Raw genomic sequence first — 24,118 nt, 5'->3', positions numbered from 1 at the left:
AGGGCCGTCTACCAATCCGTCTTACGGATCATCAGGAGCCGTGTATTCAAGCTCTGGGGGATTCGCTATCGCGCAGACCGGCACGATCGTGAGTGGGAATCTCTACAATTACATGTACAACGCCGTGGAGGAGAGTAGTGGCAACAGTGAGGACGCCAAGGCGGATAAGGAGAGGATCTTCGGTCGTGGCGACGATCAGGAGAACAGACGACGCTACCCTTGTCCACAATGCGGCACGAGATTCACCCTTGTGAAGAACATGAAACGACACTTCCGCTATGAGTGTGGCAAGGAGCCTCAGTTTCAGTGCACATACTGCCAAGTGAAGTTCAAGCGGAACAACCAATTGCAGAGTCACATTGCAAAGAGACACTGAGACAATGGCGTCCGTGGCCTAAGTTTTTTAAGTGATGATCGTTATTGATCAAGAAGCCTTAGTTGTGGACTTGTAGTAAGCTAACTAGTGTAATGATGCTGTAAAAGATTAATAATTTGTAGGAATGAAAAGAGATATTTTCACCGTACAACTGAGATTAAATTGTCTCTTTCGCTTGCGATCTTGTCTAGTCGCTTTATTTTTCTTCGAGAGTGCTTTCATCTCCTTTGACTTTGCCCATACTAACGGTGTTATTGTTTGTTTCTTTCAGACAAAGTATTGCTGCTGACATCGCAGACGCACTTGAATGAGATCACAGGACGCGATCGTATGTATCAGCACAATTGCCCGCGGTGCCAGAAGATGTACACGTACAAGAAAAACTTGCAGCGTCACTTGAAGTTTGAGTGTGGCGTCGAGCCCACCGAAAGGTGCCTCTTGTGTCCCTATGTGACGAGATATCGCCACAGCCTCAAGTCGCACATGCATCTGAAGCACAGATGCCGCCAAATGCTGCTGGACAGTGTCACATGATGGCCTGATTCTTATTATACCACCCCTTCTCAAATGCAATAAAGTGATCTTTCTATCGGTACCTCTCTCAATGATCTTGCCTTTCAGGGATAATGGTGACACGGTCATGTACATTGGATGCGTTAACATTTATACTTTATCACTCGCATTATCATTCTGGTATATGTTTTATTTTTCAATAATACTATAATCCACAAGTTATGCCCTAGGTTCACTCTAGATCACATCTGTAATCATGTTTTTTTTTTATGTCTCTATAATTACTTTATTTTAAGTGATGTTTTTGAGTGCTGCGATCACTTGACTAACTCTTCTAAATGTCTTTCAGATGTGAAGACCATCACTTTCGGTGATGTCCTGAGTGGATGCTTGCTGGAGAATGAGAATATTGTAGTGACACAGAAAAATGATAAGTTTGTTCTGTTGGAAATCAATACACCATCGACGGATAAACGGAAAGAGGACACGCCGGAGGAAGTAAAGAGGGCAGTGATAACGGATCTCAGTGGTAAATCTTATTTATAAAGCTCTCTATTCTCTCTTCCATATTTCCGCCCTTTATTTAATCATTTCTCCTCACACGATCACACACTATCATGGATCCTCATGCGCCCCATCCGTTTCACCACCCCGTTCTTGTTCTTGTGTTGCTCCTCAACCCAAAAAACACACTCATTTATTTAAGTGAATTTATATGTAATCATATTTTCTGTTGTTGCTTTTCTCGAAATAAAGTGTCACGAACTTTTGTGTTTTTATGTTTATATTATACATACTATCATCCATCTATTCACTAGTTAAGTTTTTTCTTTTTTTTTGTTATGTACAATACAATTGAATTACCTTTAGGACTTATAGGACATTTCCTTTGTGTTACAACCATTATACAACTTTACAGCGCACACACACACAGCACATGTATCTTTAATTTTAGGACATTAGAAATTGATTTTAATGTGAAATTGTAGAATGTGAAGAGGAGAGATCATTGGTATATTTATTTAATTTATTTGGCGATCTTGAAGTTCGATCCGACATTCTTTTATCCAGAGTGATTGTTGAGCATTTCCAGTTTGAGACTTCAGGATCGCACACTTATTCGCTATCTCTAGTGATCTTCACTGATCAATAGAGATGCAAAGCAGAATATAATTTGTAATACTGATTTGTTAGTAGCATGCAGGATTTATCTAATTTTCTAATAGCACTCTATACTGATTTATATTCAATAATTTTGTTTGCCATACCAAAAGACAATTCATTGAAAAGACACCACACACTCTGGAGGGAATCCTTGTGCCTAGGATTCCTTCCCGTTTTGCTGTGATGAGAGAGAGAGAGAGAGAGTAGTGCATTTCTTTGAGAATGGTGCCTGATCATTTGTGAAAAGGGTTACAAAAAACACTCACTTTTGACTTGTTTATTCATTGCAGATGCAAAAAGAGCTTTGCAGGAACAATTGCAGAAGGCGTCGAAGGCGGCAGCAACCACATCTGTGGTAACATCAGTGGTGTCAGCACCGCCGAAAGCGGCCACGAAGAATCACCCGAGGATAAAGTACTCGATGAAGCAGCCCGTTCCGGTGTCGCTGCACAAGAGCCTGAACAAGTTCGAGCTGCTGAACTTCTCGCTGTCGCGGAAGTATGGCAAGATGGCGGAGGCGGGATCGGTGCTGAGCGGAACGGCGGTGACCGCCAGCTCTGGGAGTGCGTACACCAACACGCCGACAAGTGTTGGCGGATCGACACTGAGTGTGATCGAGACTGAAATTGCCAAAGTACCCGCCTCAATAATCATTGCACCAAATTCCAATAAGTCATCCACCATCAACGAGGATCTCCAATCCAGCATCATGGGTGATCTGTCCAATTATGAGATTGACGACATCGAGTTGCCCGACGGCACGCAGATTGGCTTCTCTGATTCCACAGACAGCATAGATCGCGATCAGACGCGCGCCGATTCCAACTACGAGAGTCGCTCTGCGGACGACACCAAATTTGCGTTCATCGAGGGACGCACCGTGCCCAACTACGACTATTCCCAAAGTGACTCCAATGACGACGTGGGGCGGCAGTACGTGTGCCGGCACTGCGGCAAGAAGTACCGCTGGAAGTCCACGCTGCGTCGCCACGAGAACGTGGAGTGCGGCGGCAAGGAGCCGATGCACCAATGTCCACATTGCGCGTACAAGGCAAAGCAGCGCGGCAATCTCGGCGTGCACATACGCAAGCATCACGCCGAGATGCCGCAGTTGGAGACGCGTCGCAAGCATCGGTCCATGTAGGACGATATCGGCACTCACCCTTATCTTTGTACTTGATGATTTCTCATCATATCTATACTCTCCTTTAAGCGCGTTTCTTTTTGTGTAGCGAGAAACATACAATTCTCTTTAGGCGTAGCTTTATTTGTCGCATTGAATTTACAAAGAATGTCTCAATACATTTTTATCTTGAGTGGAGTTTTTTTTAGTTTGAAAGGACACTCCTTTTATGACTCTTGTCTGGTTTGCCAATTTATTCAATTCAAAGATTTACTTTATACGCTGTATTAGATTTTAAGTATTTTTAGCGATGCTTTTCTGCGCGTTTGACTGCCTCCAAGAAAAAATAACTGCAACACATTATTTATCAATCATCCAACGAGAACAGTAAGAAAGATCAATAGCTCTAGATCACTAATACTTCCTTTTCAGCGTGAAAAGATCATACCTCCCAACGCCTCCCCAAGAAATAGACGTTTAACTTTAGTTTTCAGCGAGTAGATTTGTAAGGATCGTAAAGAAAATGGCATATAGTGTTAAGAATGAGACAGAGAGAAAGGATTTTTCATGTAATAACATGTTTGCATTACAAATTTTGAGGATGAATTTATGCTTAATAAACATAATCCCACATAGATTTATAATTTGTCACACTATTTTATTACTTTCTCTACGGAGGTTTTTTTATATGCGTCTTAAGTAAACACGAAAAGTCTTAATCATTTATCTTAGGATTACAGTTTCATTTGTCCCAATGAAATAAGTGAGTCAGTAATGAATGATTCTCTTTGCTTTTATTCACACGTAGACTTGAAGAGAATTATGCAACTATTTAAATCATTTTGAGTAATATTTTAATCTAACATTTAACAATTTATTTCATAAGAATAGTCATAGCATTTTTTTTTCATTGTACTACTAAAAAATGCGAAAAGTGAAAACTAATTTTTGACTAACTTTTCAATGAATGATACAAAAAAATTCACTTTCATTATATCAAAGAAAATTCATATTTTAATGAAACTACAAGATTAGGATTGTAAGTAAAAAGAGAGAATAATTGCCTAGAATCTAAGTATAGTATATAAGGAGAAAGTAAATTTTGAAAGTATGATTCAAAATACAATATAAACAATATATATTATAACTCAATATAATGAATGTTGAATAAACTTTTTGAACAAAACCAGACGGGAAGTGATCTTATTCCAAACTGTCTCTGACAATAACTTATTATATTTCTTTTGCTTTTTTGCAGATTCCTTGGAATGTTAGGCGACAAATAAGGGAGTTTTAAAACATCATACTAACATTTTTACCTATTTTTAGGTCGTCGAGGGATTATCTGACGGACCATCACAAGACATTGAAGGATTACGCTGGAAAACTGTGAGTATTTTGTAAGTTTTTTTCCTATTTTCTCTAACATATTTCTCTTTTTAGGTAGACGACAATAAAAGCGTGGGAAAGAATTAAGGAAAAATCATCGTGAAATAAAGAAGAGAAATCAATAAATCTGATTAACTGATAAATATCAAGTTCAGATGCAGCAAGATTGGATGTTTAGGGAAAAGAAGAAGCTTTGGTAATTAACAAAAAACCATTCCTATTTGTGAATGAATAATTTTTGTGTGTAATACTGTTTTTTTTTTAACTTATTTTTCAAGATGGAATTGTTTTCATGAATTTAGTTTTAGGCCAGAATATTCTCACCCAATTTTCCGTTGACAATTTTGTCTCCCAAAAAAAAAGCAAAAATCCCAATACGATCACAACCGATCTCAACAACATTAATTAACATATAAGACAACAGACACCAATTGGTTACGTGAAAGGAAAATTACCTTTAAAAAATGTACTGGCTTTTAATTTTTTGTTGTATACTGAAAAATACATTTTTTATATGAGTGTCGTATTATTTATTTTGCATCAAATGAATTTTCTTTTAGTTTTTTTTTATATATATATTTTTCTTCTAAAGTGCTTGTTTACTTTTGTATTAGCTTCTCCTCTTTCGTTGTACTATTGACAATCTCTCTTTCCCTATAGTTTTATTTTTTTTTTGCTTGTCTTCCACTAATTCTACCCTTTATCTTGAATCCTCCAGTGTAATTTAACGCTTGTAATCGACTTTTATTAATCTTTTGTTCAGTATAGATATGTTCTCTAGGTTATTGTGTGATATTTTGGATTTTTAATTTTGTTAATCATGTTTTTTTTTTCTTTATTTCTCCCCCTGTGTTCTCCCTCGCACGCAAATCAAACATACAAAATTGTACAAACAAAACAAAACACGTCGAATCCCCAAAATGCCATACAATGTGTATAATCGTGAAGCAGCCGCCGAGGATTTAAGCATCACACGAATAGCCGGACTCACGTGGGATCAGTGGAATGCGCGACTGGCCATGCCGCTGGTGACGCAGCTGCGAGAGGGTGTGCATCCGCTGGTCTTTCCCACGGATCTGTCGGTGAACCAGGAGGGCGGTGGCAAGGGTGACCTCAATCCGGGCTTCTCCTGTCCCGACTGTGGGCGTCTGTACAAGCTGAAGTCGTCACTGAGGAACCACCAGAAGTGGGAGTGCGGCAAGGAGCCACAGTTTCAGTGCCCGTTCTGCGTGTATCGCGCCAAGCAGAAGATGCACATTGGGCGCCACATGGAGCGGATGCACAAGGAGAAGTTTATCAAGTTGGAGCACGACAAGGACATGAAGTTGGAGGAGGGAAGCGACTTGGCGTCGCACAACAATACAATCTGATTGGGTGTGTGCTCTCGTCACAATTGAGAGACGCACCCACAACCCCTCGATGGAAAGTTGGGGGGCTAAAGCACAGTGAAAGACGATGTCCGCAGATGGACACACGACACTCATGAAGCATTCCACGAATTGATGAAATTATTGAAGAGAGTTTTCTTTATATCATTGAAAAACTAATGAATTACGATTACGGTGCATTTTATTATATTTTTTATTAGATCTATACTTGTGTAAGGATATAAAATGAAATTTATATGTATTGTTCTCGAACTCATGACGATATAGAACCATGTTTAGGTTTACTGAAGAGTGGAATATCTGCATCTTTTCCCAGATTTTATTACTTTGTAATCTTGTAGATATTAAGAAAGTGATATATTTTAGGTAGGAGAAAAAAAACATGAGAAAGATAGTAAAAGTGGCAAGGAAATAAGAGCAATGTTTTACAATCAAATAAGATGTTATAAAACAGAGATAGAGAGAAGAGGAAGATGCAGAAATAAGGGAATTATTGAGAATAGAGTGATCTTTTCTGCAAGGAGAAATACTATCATTGTAATTTTATACACACATTTTTTAATATGTAATATCTTATGGTAGAACTGTACTGTATAGTTTTCTTCTTTTTCCATTCAGTCAATGATTTTTTTATACAGATACTTTACTCGTAGTTTATTTAAAGAACTAGTGGACGAAATATCACTGAGAATAGAAAACAAGAACAAAAGGAAATAATTGCATTTACATGAAGATCACTTCACACATAACACACACAAACACACACAGACCGCATAGTATTGAACAGAGAATTACTTTTCATCATTTTTCTACACAACAGATAGTGAAAAAAAACACAAAAAAAAAATTTACACAATGAAAAAAGAGACATATGAGAAAAGACTTGTTACCGCAAATCGCGATAATTTGCAGCATTTTTTGTCATTTGTGTTGTTGTAAAACAGACTTTAAAAAAGGGAAATAGTAATTTATATGAAATTTTTTAACACTAAAAATAGTAACAACAATTTACCTCAACGAAGAAAGATGAAAAACTACAATAGATTCCTACCACGTGCCTTTTTTCTTTATATATTTATAATTTTTTAAATATATATTGAATATTATTGTTTGATAGAATTGAGAAGAAATGAGAGTTGTAGTGGCGGGCGTTTTGTAAATTATGAATTTTTTTAAATAAGCATAATCATTACTTTAAGGAACATGTTGCTTCAATTTTTTTTTTTTGATAATGCAAACTTCAGACTCGAAGGATATAATCAGAGTATAGATCATTAGGATTAGATATGTAAAAAGAAAAGGATCACATTTACTCTTTGCATTAGGTATTGTTCTTATATGAGGTCTTCGGACTGACGAATTACTGCGCTTTCTGCTTAAAAGACATTTTTTTTACTGAGGTGATTAACCTACTTTTCACACATCATTACTGAGGAATATTTATGCATCTGCTGTAAACAGAAAAAGTTGGAGAACTATTGATTGGAAAACATAGAATAACAATACAATGGAAACATTTGTAAATTATTTTTGGACATCTGAAGAAAATGAAGAATAATATTAGGATTAATGTGGAGTTTATCGGAAGGATCAGCGAGAGAAAAGTGTCAGAAGGTTGAACCTCGCTCTAATTAGTGATTTAACTTTTAGTGAAAGTAAGGAAAGAACATGAGAATTATAAAAGACATTTGTAACAATTTAATGAAGAACCTATTGTAGCTGGTGAAGGGTCAAAATTGAAATTTGTGTCTCTTTGAAGTTAATTACACTTCTTTATTTCTTCCCGAAGATCTGATCTCATGTGAAGATCAGATTGAGAATCTAAGGAAGGAGATTCCCTGTAAATGTTGGCTATAACAGTCTATTATGCGTCATTTCATAACTATAATTAATTATATACTCATGAATACTCAATTGTTATATTATTCATTAATATTTTTATTATTTTTTAAAATAACTTTTATATGCAGAGTTTTGTTTACGCGACCGAACATGATGATCAGGAGGATTAGATAAAATCACATACTTTACTTATCATTCCAATGGATTTTCCCGTTTTTCTTTGTCGTAAAACACATAAAAGATTTTTTTTCCGTAATTGTAGAAAGATTTTGTGAATTGAAGAAGAATCTTACATACCATGTAGCAATTGAAAAAGAAAAGAAACATGATAAAAGACATTATCACACGAGTTTACTGCTCAGAAAATCTGAAGAACTTACCACAATATCAGATTTAGGATTTATACATATTTTTTTTAGTTCTATTATCAATATTAATAAAAATTCAATGCTTTTATACAAATTTTCTTTTGACCTTGTTTTACTCCTAATTGTGAATTTGTTCATTACAGCTTCTCAATGGATGGCAAATGATGATCGCGATCGTGAGCACAAGATCAGAGCGCGCGGTGATTTGTGGGTTTTTCAACATACTAACCAGTCTCTTTTCCTCTCTTTTTAGGTAGACGATCGCCTCAGGGATGATTAATGATGGCATGAGTTTTGAGTAGAACTGAACACAAAAAAAAACAGATTGAAAGAGTTGATCTTCTAGAGGAGTAATTGGAAATCGGCGAATGATGAGAAGAAGATCGTGGAGAGAAATTTAGAAATAAATACTAATGACACGCTTGAGTATTTCTCTGATCATGTCAAATTATACTTTTCTGACAATTTTAATTTTATTTAATTACTTTTTCTTTCTATTTACAAGTAACTGCTTCTGAGGGTGTGAATGATCTTTGTGCGTGATCTTTCGGTCACTAGTTTGTTGTTTTCTTTTTGCAAATTAATCTCTGAGCAGACCACTAATTGATCTAATCACTAACCCACTGTTTTATCCCTCCATTTAGGTGGTAATGGTCTTGGTGGTGGTGGTCTTACTATGATAAAACTTGAGCCCACTAGCCCTACTAACACACCTCCTCACTACACATCATTTAACTATAATCTAAACGTTACTAATCCGTCTGTCTGGACGACAAGAAACAATCCGCCGCCGCCCCTGTGGCGAACCACATATGTGAGATCTGGCACAAAGACCGGCATCAAGTCGATCATCATCAAGCGACAGCCGCTGTGCAGTCCGGAAGAGGCTAAGCCCAGCTCCACCACAACCACACTGGGCGCCTCCGGCGACAGGGCGGCGAACCAGAGCGCCGGAGACTTCAATAACAGTGCAATTCGCGTGAAGAAGGAGGAGCACTTTCTCAGTCAGGATGACATTCTCTACATTGGCGGCGAAAAGCCGTGGATCTGTCGCAACTGCAATCGCAACTACAAGTGGAAGAACAGCCTCAAGTGCCACCTGAAGAACGAGTGTGGCCTCCCGCCCAAGTACTTTTGCAATCGAATGTGCGGCTACAAGACCAACATTCACAGCAACCTCAAGAGGCATCTCAACTCGAAATTTTGCAAGAACAGAGATCTCATTAAGCCAGACATCAACTAACTTGGAGTTGAGCGATCGAGTGTCATTGTAACTAACTTGCAATTACCCCAAAACTTAATGTTTAACACCACAAGATCTCAGCGGAATGGAGACTTTTTGCATAAACTGATTTGTTGATAAGAGGACATTTCCAGATAATGCGAGCTGTGTTGGTGTAGATTTTGTGGCAAAGAGACTACCGATCATTCCGTTGGGATCACAGGATAGAATTACATATGTTTTTTTTCTAATTTGTGTTCGTTGTGCATATAAGATTACATTTAATATTTAAATAATATTAATCATAGTATTTATTGCATAGAATGCCATTCGCATGGTTGAGAAGAAATTGATGAAGGGGAGAAAAGGAGAGTAAAAATTTAACCCTGTGAACTTGGTCTTAACTCGTAGAATTAAATAAAGGAATAAACACACACATAATAGTGTAAAAGGTAGGAGTTTAGAGATTAGCATCCCAATTGGAGAAAGTGAAGAAGAATCTAGTCTAATGAGCATCTTGCTTGAATCTAGTCTCTGCGTTACTTAATTTATTCAGATGAAATTACCTAATATATTACAAAGATTACCAGACAACCACAGTAAATGTAGATCATCACAAGAGTGAATGTAATTTGAAGTGAATAAAGGATTTATTAATATGAAATAAATTGCGCGAGAGAAGAAGGTGGGAAAAAAAAGTCAGCGATCAGCGATCACACAGATGAGTTCATAGGAGTGCTTTTAAGTTTTTCCTACTAACATGTCTTTTCTCTCTTTTTAGGTAACTCCTCGGCGATGGATATAGAAGATCGATAGTTAAGATGGGGAGGTAGTTTTAGGGAGAAAGAGAGACGATCAGTTATTGGACGAAAAGCTATGGAGTGCGTGTGTCCCTTTTAAGTTCCCTCTTGATTGCGCCCAGCGATCTATTTAGCGATTGTATTTGTTTACTGTACAAGATCAACCAGAGATCACTGCTTTAATGAAAATATATTGTAAAGTTAAATAAGATTTTAAATTTACTTAACCACCATACGATATCATTGAGATTTATGACAATAATGATACTAGGCTATGCATTTATCCAAGATATATACATTCAATTATGGTGTTGGTTGGGTGATCTTTTGCAATTTATCCTCCTAACACGACTCTTCATTAATTCATTTTGATAATACTATAATTGTATGCAAGAAGTGGGGCGAAGAGATTGAGCTGTAATCAAAATTGTACATTCTGAGCATCCTCAGGACAATTGGCTTCGCGGCACCGGCAAAATTATCACGATTACAGCGGCCAGGCTAATGATTTTTACCCACTAAGTTGTGTGTGTGTTTGTCGCTGTGCTGATGATCCTCGCGATCGCCACCTCAGCTGAGTCCATGTCCTAACCACTGTCACTGTGAGGAGAGCTGATCTCAGCAGGGTGTCACTAACTCTTGTAGTTTTCCCCTACAGGCTACCCCGCCAAGGTGAGCCCCGTGTCGCAGACCGAGGACGACCAGCCGTGCGATCTGCGCCTGCTCACGCCAGCCACGTGCCTCCGAGAGCTGACGGCCGCCCAACCGGCGGCACCCCAGCCGTTCGCCATGGGCCCACCGCCGGCCGCCAGCGTGCACGAGCCGCCGCCGCAGCCGCTCACGCCATCCCTGTCCGCCCTGCGCGGCGTGCGGCTGATGGGAGCCAACCCCACCACGCCGTGTGGCGCCTACACGTGCAACCGCTGCGGCAACTCCTACGCGCGGCCGCACAGCCTCAACCGCCACATTCGCTTCGAGTGCGGCGTGGAGCCCAAGTTCGAGTGCCCGGTGTGCCACAAGAAGTCGAAGCACAAGCACAACCTCGTCCTCCACATGCGCACTCACCAGAATCGATGATGATCGCGTCCTCGCCGCACTCAATCCAGCTCCATTTACTCCCCCAGTTGATGCGCGGCGATCGGCGGCCGGCGATCGCCACGCCACATGCGAGAAATAATTGAGAAATTGGTTTTAAATTGGAATGTGATATCAAAGTATAGTCAGTTTAGTGGGTCTTTTTGCAAGATGGTGGTGTGAAGAAGATAATTTTACTAGTTGGCAGAGGAGCATTGAAAGATTGAAGTATATAAACACATATATTGAAATATTTTGTTGAAGAGGAAGAAAGTTTTGGGCGAAGAACGCCAAGCAACATAGTCGTGATTAATTTTAGTCGATATATTTTTATTACCATATTTTTAATAATAATAATTAATAATATTTCCTCTAGTGAATAGGGAAAGATGAATTTCTGTTAACACATTGAGAAATGTTTTTTTTTTGTTGATCATGAAAATTGAATTTTTTCCAACTGAATTCTATAATTTTTGCAATAATTATCACGTTGATCTCTTGATAAGAAGGTGAATAAAAAAGAAGATGTGAAAAAATTGGCGAGAGAATAGGAAAAGATAAAATTGATATTTCGAAAGAATAGAGGAAGAAGTGAAGCAAAACAAAGTAATTTAAATTGTATAATGAAGTAAAGGAAATCTGGAAGAGAATTGTAAATAACATATATTAACAATATGAACATATTTACATAATCGATTTATATATTAAATATATATTTTTAATTATATTCTATATATACATCAAATTAAATTTACATAAACAATATTTAATGAAGAAAAAGAAGAAATGGCAGACGAAGAAGGGCGAAGAAGAAATAGAAAAGAGCATCATTGAATTAGAAGATGAAGAAAAAAGTGAAAATATAACCATGGAGCTGTGAACGGAAATATTGATGTGATTATTTGTGATTGTAATTAACAAATAATATTTTCTTTAATTTTTTTGTTTCTAGTTGAGAAAAGAAAAGAGAAAAGTGAAAAACAACATGCAAATTGTGCAAAACAGATTTTTACACCATATTTTCCACCCCCTCGAGAAGAGTGTATAATATTGTTTTGAAATCATATCTCTTTTTTCTAACAACCATCGCAGCAGTGGATCTTTCTGTGCCACTGCTGCACCCAGTCATAGATGAAACAGTGAAGATTTTTATTTGTTAAAGATTAATTAGAAGCAGAACAGATTGCAATTAACCAGCAAAGATAATTGCGGGGCAATTATCTTCAATTCTTTATTGAGAAAATAAAACAAAATGATAGGAAAGAACGCGAAATAACTGACATACTGATAAAAGGATGGTAAATTATACACAAAACACACACAAACACACATTGTAAAAAAAAATACTACGAAAGAATATATTTTAAAGAAGAGAAATTGAGAGGAAGATGAGATGGAAGCGTATAAAGAGAGGAAATATCGTGAAAATGAAATATGTTTTAACAATAAAACGGGGTTTTGGGTCAAAGTAACAATAGAAAATCATCAGTTAACCAAATAATTATTTAGATAACATTTTTTTGTTTTGTTAATACACCACAACACCAATATTCTATAGCTGTATAAAACTATAATTTTTTTTGTCACACTTATAAGCAGTTGAATTTATGCGAAAAAGGCAAAATATTTGTTGTAATTTATCCTTTGAATTCTATTAACTGGCAAAGCGATTGTAAAATGTTGAGAATTTGAGGAGTTCTAAAGTTGGAGGGTATTTTTTTGATATGAATTACCAATATATCACTAAAAATAACTATTAAAAAGAGGAAATCTTTGAATAAATGGAAACGAAATCAGAGGAATTATTTCACTTCTTAGCAACTGTACTTCCTGTAACAACTTAGCTTATGGTGTCATTGTCTTATCATTCGCTAGCTGTAATCTAGTCTCAGGCATTCTTACTAATACACTTGTCTCGTCTCTCTTCGCAGATTCCTCCGGACACGCCAGATACCCGTCAAGGAGCCACCGCAAAAAGCTCCCGCCAGAACTCGTAAAATCGGACGGATACTACATTTGCCCCAACGCGAACTGCCGAAGGAGGTAAAGAGACGGGCTCAGGCGTCTCTTATCTCACTAATTATGTGTTCATCCTTCCAGGTATCAAGTGAAGTACTCTCTCATTCGCCACATTCGCAATGAGTGCACCACGAAGAGGCGCTATCCGTGCCCGATTTGCTATAAGAAGTTCACCTATGGCTTCATAGTCATCAGACATCTGCAGCACGTCCACAAGCTCTCACCCATGGAGGCGTACAAGCAGATTCATTAGTCGCACTCATCAGTGCTGAGTACGACTACTATCCTTTGATTTGTTGTGATTGTGTACATTTCTTGGCTCGTGCCATGCGAAGAGAACGAAGAAGAATTCCTGGTAGTTTTTCACAGTTAGAATTAGGCAGAGATACGATAATAAAACAATGGAATATAAATATGGAGTATTGTGTGAGAATAAGAGCAATTTATATTGGTGGAGGTTCGTATCAAAATTGTTTCTTTTTGGCTTTTAAGTTCTGTAAATTTTTTCAGTTTCAAAATCATTTCTTTGACGAATCTCTGTCTCATTTGTGAGCATACTGAGAGAAGATCTCTGATTCTAATGGGAAATGATGAAATTTCTTGTAGATTTCCTGATGGGGACTGAGCCTCTTGTCATTTACATGGATGACGGTCTTCCCAGATATGTTTGTCCTCAGTGTGGCGTCAAGTATAAGAAAGTCAGCGCACTGAAAGGTATTTTCCCTACTTCCAAGGCTCCTTAATTGATGACTAATCAACTTTTCTTCTCTTGCAGCTCACCGGAAGGAGTGCGGAAAGGGTGCTCAGTGTCCACTTTGTCCCAAAATCGTGACACAGAAGCGTAATTTGGCCAAACACATGGAGAGACACGCTAAAGACGGTCTTCTAGATCACTATCTCCAATCGGCCATTGTGGACGAACCGAATTACGAAAAATCCTCCCCCTTTTGCTAAACTGAAATTGTGATTTTGACAGAATTTTTCATATCAATCATCCAATCCTGAATAGTTGATGTATATGGAGAATTTAAGAGAGATAAATTAGCTTCTTCTCGTAAATGATTTCCTTTCGATCACGTTCAGTTTTTTACCTTATGATTTGCCAATGCTTTTGTGTTACTTTTGGCCTCTTGTGTGTGTGCTTAGGGAGAGCATTTTGTGAGATGAGTATTTTTTTTTCTTTCACATAGTCGATCTGTGCGCAGAAACTCGCAATCATTCTCACTTGTCGTCCTGTTTGTCTTTCAGATTACTGGGGTGATTACTACTACATCTCCCAGTTCGCTGACAGTTCCCTGAGAGAGCCGAGGAAGACAGAGAGTCGATCCGGAGACAACTACACGTGTCGAAAGTGTGGCCGGAGTTACTCGACGCGCAGCATCATGGTGCGTCACATGAATCACGAGTGTGGCGTTGAGAAGAAGATCTTCTGCAGCATCTGCCTGAGACGATTCCGCAGAAAGTGGAACCTCAAGCAACACATGAAGCGACTCCATCCCAGCAAAATGTCCTAGAGATCAGTGCGATATCCAAAGATTGTTTAACATAACTGATATTTTGTATACTTTGTGGTTTGTTCGCGATATTTAACTATTTTTACCATTAGATATTATATACCTCGTGGTGTAGTTTTATAAGACATTTTTTCTCACAGTGCTAACAGCAGTCGTGATCGCGATCACGCACTGCATCCTTCCTTGATGGAATAGAGTTTTATTGAAAGATAAACAAGATAGATCACAAATACTTTGCAAAGTGGTGAAGAATTTATTTTTCTAAATCGACAAACACTGATCACATATTTAGTTCCTATTACTTTTTATCATTTAGAAGTAAAAAAAAGAAGAAGAAACACATGAAATTACCTCCAGCGATTTGGGGAAAAATATTCAATTACTGCATTGCAAAGTGTCACACTGAAGCCCAAAAACATTCTTGATACGAAACAACGGTGAAAATCAATCAAAAGTCATTTACAGAGAGATTATTATGTAATACTTGCGATATATATATACTGAATGTAAAATAAGGAATAAAATGTAAAACAGTCACTATTTTGTACTCAAATACCATTAATTTTGCCTGCATGTTGTCATTCAATGTTGATTACTGTTTTTTGTACTTTATTTTCAAAATTTTTTGTTCATAAAATCTGACAATTTGTTTTTCTCTCAGCTTAAGACCGCGCGATCACACGTAAAGAATACGATCGCATGTACTAATGAGGGGTGTTTTGGTGTCTTTCTGATGCAGATTCATCGAGTGACGTGTACTGGATGCCAGGCTTCTTTGCATGCTCCAACGGATGTGGCCGAGCTTACAACACCTACGCCACAATGAGTCGCCATGTGCGCCTGGATTGTGGATCAGAGCGCAAATACCAGTGCGATCAGTGCCAGAAGTACTTCAAGAGGAAATACCACCTCAAGAGGCACTACACAACACACGCCAAGCCCGTGAAAATTGAGTGATCCTCTGGGGATCGCGTGGGAAAATCATCTGTAATAAATTATTCCAAAAATGAAATCACTCAGTGAATAAATTGCTGTATATTGTAAAGTAAAGTGTAAAGAAGATCTTGCAGTTTTTTGTCTAATACACGCTCTGTAGATTACAGGTGGGATAAGTTAACCATGCACTCTGCAATAACACTTCTACTAACAATGTTTCTTATTGAGTCTCCTTTCAGGTGTTAAAGCTGGTACTAACAGAAAGTGCGCGATCATGTGATCTTAAGTGTTTAATCCACCACTAACTGATCTTCTCTTCTCATCCTTAGATCTGCCCTTCCGCTGTGACTATTGCGGCAAGACATACATGGTGAACTCAAGTCTGAGGAGGCACCAAAAGTACGATTGCCCCATGACAAGGTTCGCCGAAATGCTCTACTGTCCTTTCTGCAGTTACTCCAATCGGCGCAGGGACAAACTCACTGTTCACTTGAGAACGCACTATGAGCACAGAGACAGCGGTGCAAAGTTCGAGGGAAGTGCTTAGCATCGGCTCTCTTGCAGTTCAGGTGAATGCGACCTTACTTCTAACATTTCTGACAAGGTGATTTTTCTTTAAATACTAATACTCACTCTCTGTATCTCTCTGTCTTGTAGGTTTCATCAATGTTTAAGGGTTCGCTGTGAGTTTTGGCTCTGGGAGGCTCTCGAGAAAACCCATGTGAAAATATACACTCGGTTTGATATACTATTTGTTATTCAACTAACGAATCTTAGTCTTTTTATCACGACGATTATATTGATATATGTTGTAAAAAGTGAATTTCTACTGTCGTTTTGGGATGAAATATTTAGCGGAATGTACAAAAATACAGAGAATAATAAGAATACCACTGAAAATGAGATGCAAATTTATTTAATTAGTCAATCATAGGTAGATTTCTCAGTAGGAGAATTCACATGTACTTTAATTCGTATTAACTGCCTTTCTCAATTTCTGTCTTCCAGACAACAGTTGGTCACCAGACGAGGATGATGAAGAGAAGGCAATCGATGGCATTTGGTACTGTCAGAGCTGCTTCAAAGCCTGCCAGAGCCTGAGTACTCTCCTCCTCCACAAGAGTCGCGAGTGCCGCGAGCAGCCGGCGAAAAACTTGCACTCGTGCCCATTCATTGGATGCACGTACAAAACCACGAAATTCTTCAACATGCATCGTCATATAACGACCTTTCACAAAGAAATCATGAAACAGCAAATAATCTAGAGAGCCTCTATCAATGCCACTGTAGAGATTCACTATCATATAGTCACTTAACATTAGGCATCAGGGATTTTCTTCATTATATGGCCATGTATTTAAAGAAATGAGAAGTTAATAATAATCGTAAAGATGTCTTTTTTGGAGTAGAAAAGAGAAATGAAACCAAAGAACTATGCTTTTCTTAACCACTAACAGCGCTTCTGATCAGTACTTTATCACATCATATGAGTAACGCCTCTCTTTTTCTCTCTTGCAACTCTCATGTCTTTGCAGATTACTACTATGAGGAGTACTACGGTGACTACAAGTATAATTCACGAAATGTACCGCAAGTGATGCCGGACGGACAGAGGCATCGATGTGAATTCTGCCAAAAATCTTACAAATTCAAGACAAGCCTGAGTCGCCATCAGCGCTGCGAGTGTGTATACACGGCTTCATCTCGAGAAAAGCTCGGCTGTCCCTTCTGTCCCTACGTCAATCGCAGGTCCGATACGATGAAGGATCACATCAGGACACACATGAGACCGCAGCGTCGCCGAAGAAAATACCACGATAGAACGTGAAAACCATTGACGAAACGAGCAACTTAAAACCTTTCCTCCCGATTTCCTTTTTGGTTTTCTCTTTCCCTCAAAATGAGGTGAGACAATTGATTTTACCACGTTTGTCTTTCATTATTCTAACACTCTTTCTGTTGTCTCTGTCTTATCTTTCCAGAGTCTGTCTGTCCCGTGTGTGGATCCCAACGACAAAGATGCAAAATTCAAGTTTGACGATTAATGTCTTCAGATCAATAACAAAAAAACTCCTATATAGAATACTAAAGAGTAGAGAGATTAGTTGAATTTTGTGTAAATAGAAATAAAGAAACAACTATTACGTCACAATTTACTAACTGAGCACTTATTTGATATAATTTTCTAAAAGAAAAAAAAACTACATTCTAGCATCAAACGTAGTTAGAAAGATTTCTTTGCATTTCACTAACCAATCTTCTCTTGAATCCTTTCAGATGGTGAGAATTGTGTTAGTCAACGAGACATTTGGGACATGTGGTATAATCTCAAGTTTTCCGACTTATCCAAGTTAATTAACGCTAATGGTCGATATGAGTGCCCAAGGCAAAATTGTGGCAAGAATTACAAAGAACCCAGTTCCCTTCAGCGACATATTAGGTGAGCCCAAGTCAGTGAAATCGCTGAGTGTGCCCGAGAGTTTAATGAGAAACACCCCATGAAAAGTTAGCGTTGCTCAACTAATCGTGAAATATTCTTGCAGATACGAGTGTGGCGGGCAGAAGAAGTTCCGCTGCATGATGTGTGGCAAGGCATTTTCGCAGAGCACACATCTGAAAAGACACTTGGAATCGGGTGTCTGTATCAAGTACTATCTCTAGCAATTACGCCGTCTTATGACCATCTTCCACTACAGGACACCAAACTCAGAGCTAATTTCCTAAGAGAGTGAAAAGAAAATGCCATTTGAGATCTAGTCAGAGAAAATGTACAGAGATGTCAGCTATTTTTGTCCATGACAATGTCTCCATGTAAAGATTCCTGAAATATATACGAGATTATATTATTGCTATAGTATTTAAGGTAGGATCTATCTTAAAGATGAGACCTCTTTCAGGGATATGATATGAATTTGCCAAAAATATGCCATGTGGAACATAGTGACAAAGAAAATCTAATAAAAATTTGTACCTCTCAATGGATGAAAATCTGTGTAAAACCATGATCAATTACTAATTTTTTTTGTTTTCTTTTTATTTTCAGACCTCATGTTTTGTGTTCTGTTTTATTATTTGTTTTAAACATTTTGTGTTTCTTTGAGTGAATGTTCTCTAGTTTCTAACACACATTTTTAATCTACTAACACACCTTACTAACACTCTTTCTCTCTCTTCTCTTCCCATCTCTCGCCGAGTCTAGGTGGTGGTCGCATGGTAAAATTGAAAATAGAGCCTCGTATGACTAACACTTTTAAAGCTGCGCGAATGCGCAAGGGCTCCATGGGCAAAACTAACACTTCTGTTCAGGCGAAGAATGTCTCATCGCGTCTCATGTGGCGTGCGTCGTCCTTTCTCCCCGTCAAGGGCACGTCCCAGGTGAAGGTGGAGAAAACGAAGCGTGTCGTTGTGAAACAGGAGAAGCGCATAATTAAGCAAGAGACTCAATTCAACGAAGCCATTCGCTTCGTGTCCGGCCAGGATAAGCCGTGGATCTGTCTCAACTGCAATCGCAATTACAAGTGGCGCAACAGTCTCGTGTGCCATCTCAAGAATGAGTGTGGCGTGCCGCCAAAGTACTACTGCAGCTACATGTGCGGCTACAAGACCAACATTCTCAGTAACTTGCGCCGCCACGTGAACGCCCAGTTCTGCAGCCCGGCACAGAAGGAGCACAAGAAAGCTTCTGCACTTGAGCAAAGCCATCACTAACTTATTAATCACACCCCACTTAATCTCTCTATTTATCCACTACTAATGCTGTACTTTGGAATTCTAAACTAACATTTGTGTGTACTTAATCACGATCTATGATCTTACGTAATAAAGCTTAATAAATGTGAAATCTAGATCAGCAAAATCAATTTACAACTAACCCTTCTAATCTGTGTTGGATAACTCCTTTATTTTCCTTTTAATCTCTTTTTTCTTAAAAATTTTTCTTTTGTTTTTTCAGTAGATTGTCCTGTCCGTTAGAGTAATGTGGTAGGCTCTCGTGGCATGTGTACTAATTGTGAGATTCTTTTCAGATTCTGAGTTGTTGAGAGAATTCAGATATTTCCGTGACAGCTCCAGGAGACTCTACATGGAGAGACTGTGCAAGCTGAAGTTGTCCTGCGACTGGCTACTCACATCCGAGGTGAATCTCTATCTTTCATCCATAATTCCGACTCGATATCAACTCTGATCGCGCTCTAAAAATCATTTCTATTGATCTTTTGGTAGGATGTGCTGGATTTACTCCGGAAAAATGCAATGGTTCTCTACCAGAAGGCGAAAAACCGTGAGCCACTAACAAACTGCGATCAGAGTAAATTGTCCAGGACTGTCATATCATCGGTACTCTCGTCAAATTGCAAGCTCAAGTGAGATTGAGATGATTTCACCATAATCCGATGTTCTAATTAAATTTATATTTCATAGATTGGGCAGAGATGCGATGATTCACCTCTGCAATGTCATCATGGACATCTTTCCGTATGAGAATCCAGAGACTTACTACACACCATCAGGAGATGGGAAAATGTGTCGCGGAAAGTTGTACAACTCTTATCAGCATTATCGCTACACAGCTAGCAAAAGTGGCTTGCTGGACACGCCGAAGAAACGCCCTCATTATTAGATTGTCTTGGCAGAGGCATCAACATAACATACCTGTGTCATGTCGTAGATTTTAGATCCAAGTGTAGCACAAATAGAAGTGTCACATAAGCCATATGAATTATTTGTAAAAGAACGCATTAGAGAATAAGATTACAGTAGTAAACAGTGGACTGTAGAAATATTTGCAAACTATCATTTAATCATCATCAATATGCGGAAAATGCCATTAATGCAGAATCAAAGATTTAGCGAAAATAAAGGCTATTTTCACATCATTTGTGTCTCTGTGCTAGTTAGAATTCCTCGAACTAATTCCATCAGTGATGTTTATATCAGTAATTTTCTTGCATTCTCTAAAATATCATGTTTTTTTTATTTTTTTTGTTTTAGATCCTTTAGCCATTATCAAAAATGACGGAAAAGTGAAATGCGAATCTCCTGAATCGTTATCCCCTGATAGCTCAGATGATGAAGAGTTAAAGACCAATGACATTCGTTACATTGGTAACAGTTCGCAAGTACATTTCAAATATAAAGGAAATCTTGAGTGGTTGTTCAAAGCAAAAGTGAGAAATGCAAATTCTCTTCAAGAAACCTCATCTAATGTGTGTTCTTATTTTCGCAGGATCTCTGGAATTTGCTGAAGAAAAGGGACATCTCATTGTATCGGAAGGCAAAGAAGAAGAAAGATTTAACAAAGCGCGACGGCGGCACTCTGGCTAAACTTATAATTGAGCATCTCATTGAGAAGAACTCCCAAATCCAGTGAGAGATGATTTTTCTTTCAGCCCAAAGGGAATCTTTAACTGAACTGTAATGCTCTTTGTAGACTCGGAAAGACTGCCTTTTTCCAGTTGTGCTACGTTATCAAGGAACTCTTTCCGAATGAACGTGAAACGACGTACTTCATTCCCGCCCAGAACAACCAACACAGCAAAGGAAGGCTGTTCAACGTGTATCGCAGTCGACGAGCAAAGTTAATAAAGGAGGGAATTGTTAAGCCGACAGTTTTTCGCCGCTGAGAATTCTTTTAATATGTACTTAGAACGTATAAAAATAGATGTTTCATAGCCAAATGCCGTCTTAGTTGTGCCTGATGCATAGATTTTGTATTATTTTATCAACTAACATAACGAAAAATGGATATTTTCTGTTCTTATTAAGCTAATTTGATTACTTCTACTTTTCTTTAAGATCCACTCCTAATTGATTCGGACTCCAGCGATTCACACAACATCTATCAGCGAATGTCGGTGTTCAGCCATCAGATGAGATATTCACAACCGCTCCCATTTAAAATTCGCTATGACTTTGCAGGACCTTTCGATCAACTGCTGACACTGAAGGTGAGATTTTTGGAAGAAATTGTTGCACAATCTAATGATCTTCGTCACAAATTGCAGGAACTTGTGGCGTTGCTGCGACGCAAAGGAGCAACATTGTACGAAAAGGCGCGACTGAGGATAAATCTTGATGTTCCTGACCAGAATCTCCTCGTTAGGCTCGTGATTGAGCATCTTCTGGACAAAGATGTCGAAATTGAGTATGAAAATGTGTGTAAAAATTCAACAGAACTGTAAATTAAATACGATTTTGTCTCTATACTTTGCAGACTGGGAAAGAAGTCGATAATGTACTTATTCACACTGATAAAGCACATTTTCCCGAACGAAAAGATGGAGACTTATTATATGCCATCGTCAAAGAAGAAGCCTGCCAGTGGAAAGTTGTACAAACGTTTCCAAAATCGCCGACTCGAACTGAAGAAGCACGGCCTTATCAAGAGGAGGGACTATGATTACTGAGAGCTTGACTGCAGATACACACACACTAAGAAGATTAATCAAAGAAGCAACTATTTAGTAGAATTATGACTTATTAGAGCATATAAGATGATGTCTTATATTTGCTACTAGATGGGAAATTTGTTTTCCTAATAGGACTTTTAGTTTGATTAATTACATCACATATATATTATGATTTATTGTTCTTCAACATCTGACTCTTCTGAGTGAAATTACTTCATCAGCATTATCATGGAGAGATATGAAATAATAAAAAAAAATTACACATTTTAGACAGACCACGAATCTTTTGAACTGCAAACAGCATTCATACTAATTAAAACATAATTCCTATTGTGTCCTTCTTTAACCTGTGACTTATTTTCTACTTCAGACACCAAATATACAAGGTGACACAAGAAAATTGCTCAAATGTGAGTTTTTTATTTATATTCTTGTAATTACAATCCAGCTAATCACTGGAAATTTGTTTTCAGGCACCTGTAAATGTTTCTGTAAACGCGACTGAGAGAGAAGAAATTCTGTTTTATCGCTGCCACAAATCACTGGCAAATGTATTGCAGAAATTTCTATGAGGAAGCATTAAAAGCTGATAAAAATACTGCATTTCCACCATTAAACGAGTATTTCAGTGTATTTTTAATTGTCCAAGAATTTGTAAAAATGATTTTATCAATGTAGTTAGATTTAAACAAACCTTGGGATTATATTAACACCTCATATTAGCTTAAAAGTCGCTTTTAATCCTTTTTACGCTTTAAATTTAACAAATATTGCTTGACAATGACTTCCATCTCTGCAGTAAAAAATTACTTCTATTTCAGATCAACTTCTGGAGCCGTTGGATGTCGTTTACATGTCGTACAAGGCAGAAGAAGACTACACTTGGTTGCTTACTGCAGAAGTAAGTTTTCGTGTTTGCACAATAATATTTGTACCTTCCTAAAATAAATATATATTGCAGTATCTTGTGCAGATCCTCATGAAAAATGATATGAATTTGTATGAAAAGTATCAGATGAAAGCTCAACTCACAAACACCGACAAGAACAACCTGGCCAGACTGATCATAAGCGCGGTGCTAGCAGAAAACTATCGCTTAGAGTAATTATTCACTTCTCTCCTACTCTTGACACCTTGTCTTAATTGCCTAACATTACAGATTGCCGAGAAATGCAATGTTCTACCTTTGCAAGGTGATAACAGAGGTTTTCCCAAAGGAAGATCCTTCCGTTTACTTCACGCCTCAGTGCGGTTCCATTGTTCCTCACTCCAAGGGAAAGCTCTACCACGCTTATCATCTCTATCGATCGAAGCTGAGGGAGCACGGATACCTCGAGAAGTCCAATGTTCCGCGAAGGAAGAGACGCAGACGCCTTTAAGACTAAATTTCTGTTGTTATACATATGTGTATGTTGATTCACAGCGAAATACGAAATTGAAGAACTCACAAAGATTTACCTACATAAAAAAACTTCGTTTCCAGACTTCTATTTTTTGAAATTTATACTTTTAGGCTTAGAGAGAATTTTTTTCATGACATTTGAGTAAATTGCTTAAATTTACATACATAAAATGAAATATGTATTATAGTAAATAACTGTAACACGACAAGTTTTATTACATATGTTAAATCGATTTTGAAATAAAATTACAGCAAAAATTCTAGTTTTTTTCCGTATGTGAATAACACTTATGAAAACAAGTATAAATCATTATTCTTTCAAAAATTGACTCTTTCTTCTGTATTACACAGAATTCCTTATTCCTGTTCTTTGCTTTTCAGATGAGATTAAGATAGAAGAGAGCGAACTTTTATCTGACGATGATCCACTATTTTTGGAATCGGACTTGGACAATCAAAGGTCAGTTCAAGCGATGCCAAATATTCCAACCAGACTGCAAATGCCTTACTACCAAGCCCACTTTGGCAAGTATGACTGGCTCCTCACTAAACAGGACCTCCTAGATATGATGAAGGAGCAA

At 38.0% G+C, this 24,118-nt stretch overlaps 5 protein-coding genes across 12 annotated transcripts in view; all 5 read left to right on the top strand.

Annotated features, from left to right (window-relative positions):
• LOC132260649 (longitudinals lacking protein, isoforms J/P/Q/S/Z-like) overlaps positions 1-10,053 on the top strand; it is a 29,445-nt gene extending 19,392 nt beyond the window's left edge. For 4 of the 6 annotated variants that reach the window (XM_059758911.1, XM_059758910.1, XM_059758913.1 and 1 more), the window contains exons 7-8: positions 1,239-1,418; positions 2,344-3,820. In XM_059758911.1, coding sequence (XP_059614894.1) covers positions 1,239-1,418; positions 2,344-3,197 — 1,034 coding nt within the window. In that variant the 3' untranslated portion in view covers positions 3,198-3,820. Of the gene's footprint in view, positions 1-1,238; positions 1,419-2,343; positions 3,821-8,807 lie in introns of those variants that run through there. The other 2 variants (XM_059758916.1, XM_059758914.1) reach the window with 2 other exon arrangements.
• Positions 4,365-8,257, top strand: LOC132260656 (longitudinals lacking protein, isoforms A/B/D/L-like). 2 transcript variants are annotated; one of them, XM_059758931.1, is made up of 2 exons: positions 4,365-4,761; positions 5,517-8,257. In XM_059758931.1, the coding sequence occupies exon 2, from the start codon at positions 5,585-5,587 to the stop codon at positions 5,933-5,935; it is 351 nt and encodes a 116-aa protein (XP_059614914.1). In that variant the 5' UTR covers positions 4,365-4,761; positions 5,517-5,584; the 3' UTR covers positions 5,936-8,257. The 2 variants fall into 2 exon arrangements, with proteins under 2 accessions (XP_059614914.1, XP_059614913.1); XM_059758930.1 differs by having other exon boundaries at positions 5,514-8,257.
• A 3,486-nt stretch (positions 10,054-13,539) lies between the features above and the next one.
• LOC132260654 (uncharacterized) lies at positions 13,540-14,520 on the top strand. Its single transcript, XM_059758927.1, has 3 exons — positions 13,540-13,735; positions 13,885-13,992; positions 14,054-14,520. The coding sequence occupies exons 1-3, from the start codon at positions 13,606-13,608 to the stop codon at positions 14,230-14,232; spliced, it is 417 nt and encodes a 138-aa protein (XP_059614910.1). The 5' UTR covers positions 13,540-13,605; the 3' UTR covers positions 14,233-14,520.
• Positions 14,521-19,877: 5,357 nt separating this feature from the next.
• Positions 19,878-20,709, top strand: LOC132260658 (uncharacterized). The gene is made up of 2 exons (XM_059758932.1): positions 19,878-20,089; positions 20,148-20,709. The coding sequence occupies exons 1-2, from the start codon at positions 19,980-19,982 to the stop codon at positions 20,344-20,346; spliced, it is 309 nt and encodes a 102-aa protein (XP_059614915.1). The 5' UTR covers positions 19,878-19,979; the 3' UTR covers positions 20,347-20,709.
• Positions 20,710-22,127: 1,418 nt separating this feature from the next.
• Positions 22,128-23,787, top strand: LOC132260655 (uncharacterized). Of its 2 annotated transcripts, XM_059758928.1 has the most exons (5): positions 22,128-22,545; positions 22,609-22,755; positions 22,957-23,036; positions 23,097-23,236; positions 23,295-23,787. In XM_059758928.1, exons 3-5 carry the CDS (start codon positions 22,989-22,991, stop codon positions 23,512-23,514), a joined length of 408 nt encoding a protein of 135 aa, XP_059614911.1. In that variant the 5' UTR covers positions 22,128-22,545; positions 22,609-22,755; positions 22,957-22,988; the 3' UTR covers positions 23,515-23,787. The 2 variants fall into 2 exon arrangements, with proteins under 2 accessions (XP_059614911.1, XP_059614912.1); XM_059758929.1 differs by lacking the exon at positions 22,609-22,755.
• Positions 23,788-24,118: the final 331 nt, after the last annotated feature.

Source organism: Phlebotomus argentipes, unplaced genomic scaffold, assembly GCF_947086385.1.
Source record: "Phlebotomus argentipes unplaced genomic scaffold, Phlebotomus argentipes genome assembly scaffold_18, whole genome shotgun sequence".
Lineage (NCBI taxonomy): Eukaryota > Metazoa > Arthropoda > Insecta > Diptera > Psychodidae > Phlebotomus > Phlebotomus argentipes.
This window is presented reverse-complemented; position numbering and strand designations above follow the sequence as displayed.

Coding starts and splice junctions, on each gene's coding strand:
- LOC132260656 (XM_059758931.1), top strand. CDS start 5,585: ATGCCGCTGGTGACGCAGCTGCGAGAGGGTGTGCATCCGCTGGTCTTT.
- LOC132260654 (XM_059758927.1), top strand. CDS start 13,606: ATGCGAAGAGAACGAAGAAGAATTCCTGGTAGTTTTTCACAGTTAGAA. Junction 13,736..13,884: donor AGCAATTTATATTGGTGGAG/GTTCGTATCAAA, acceptor AATTTCTTGTAG/ATTTCCTGATGGGGACTGAG. Junction 13,993..14,053: donor GAAAGTCAGCGCACTGAAAG/GTATTTTCCCTA, acceptor CTTCTCTTGCAG/CTCACCGGAAGGAGTGCGGA.
- LOC132260658 (XM_059758932.1), top strand. CDS start 19,980: ATGGTTCTCTACCAGAAGGCGAAAAACCGTGAGCCACTAACAAACTGC. Junction 20,090..20,147: donor TCGTCAAATTGCAAGCTCAA/GTGAGATTGAGA, acceptor TATATTTCATAG/ATTGGGCAGAGATGCGATGA.
- LOC132260655 (XM_059758929.1), top strand. CDS start 22,989: ATGTCGTACAAGGCAGAAGAAGACTACACTTGGTTGCTTACTGCAGAA. Junction 23,037..23,096: donor CTTGGTTGCTTACTGCAGAA/GTAAGTTTTCGT, acceptor TATATATTGCAG/TATCTTGTGCAGATCCTCAT. Junction 23,237..23,294: donor GCAGAAAACTATCGCTTAGA/GTAATTATTCAC, acceptor CTAACATTACAG/ATTGCCGAGAAATGCAATGT.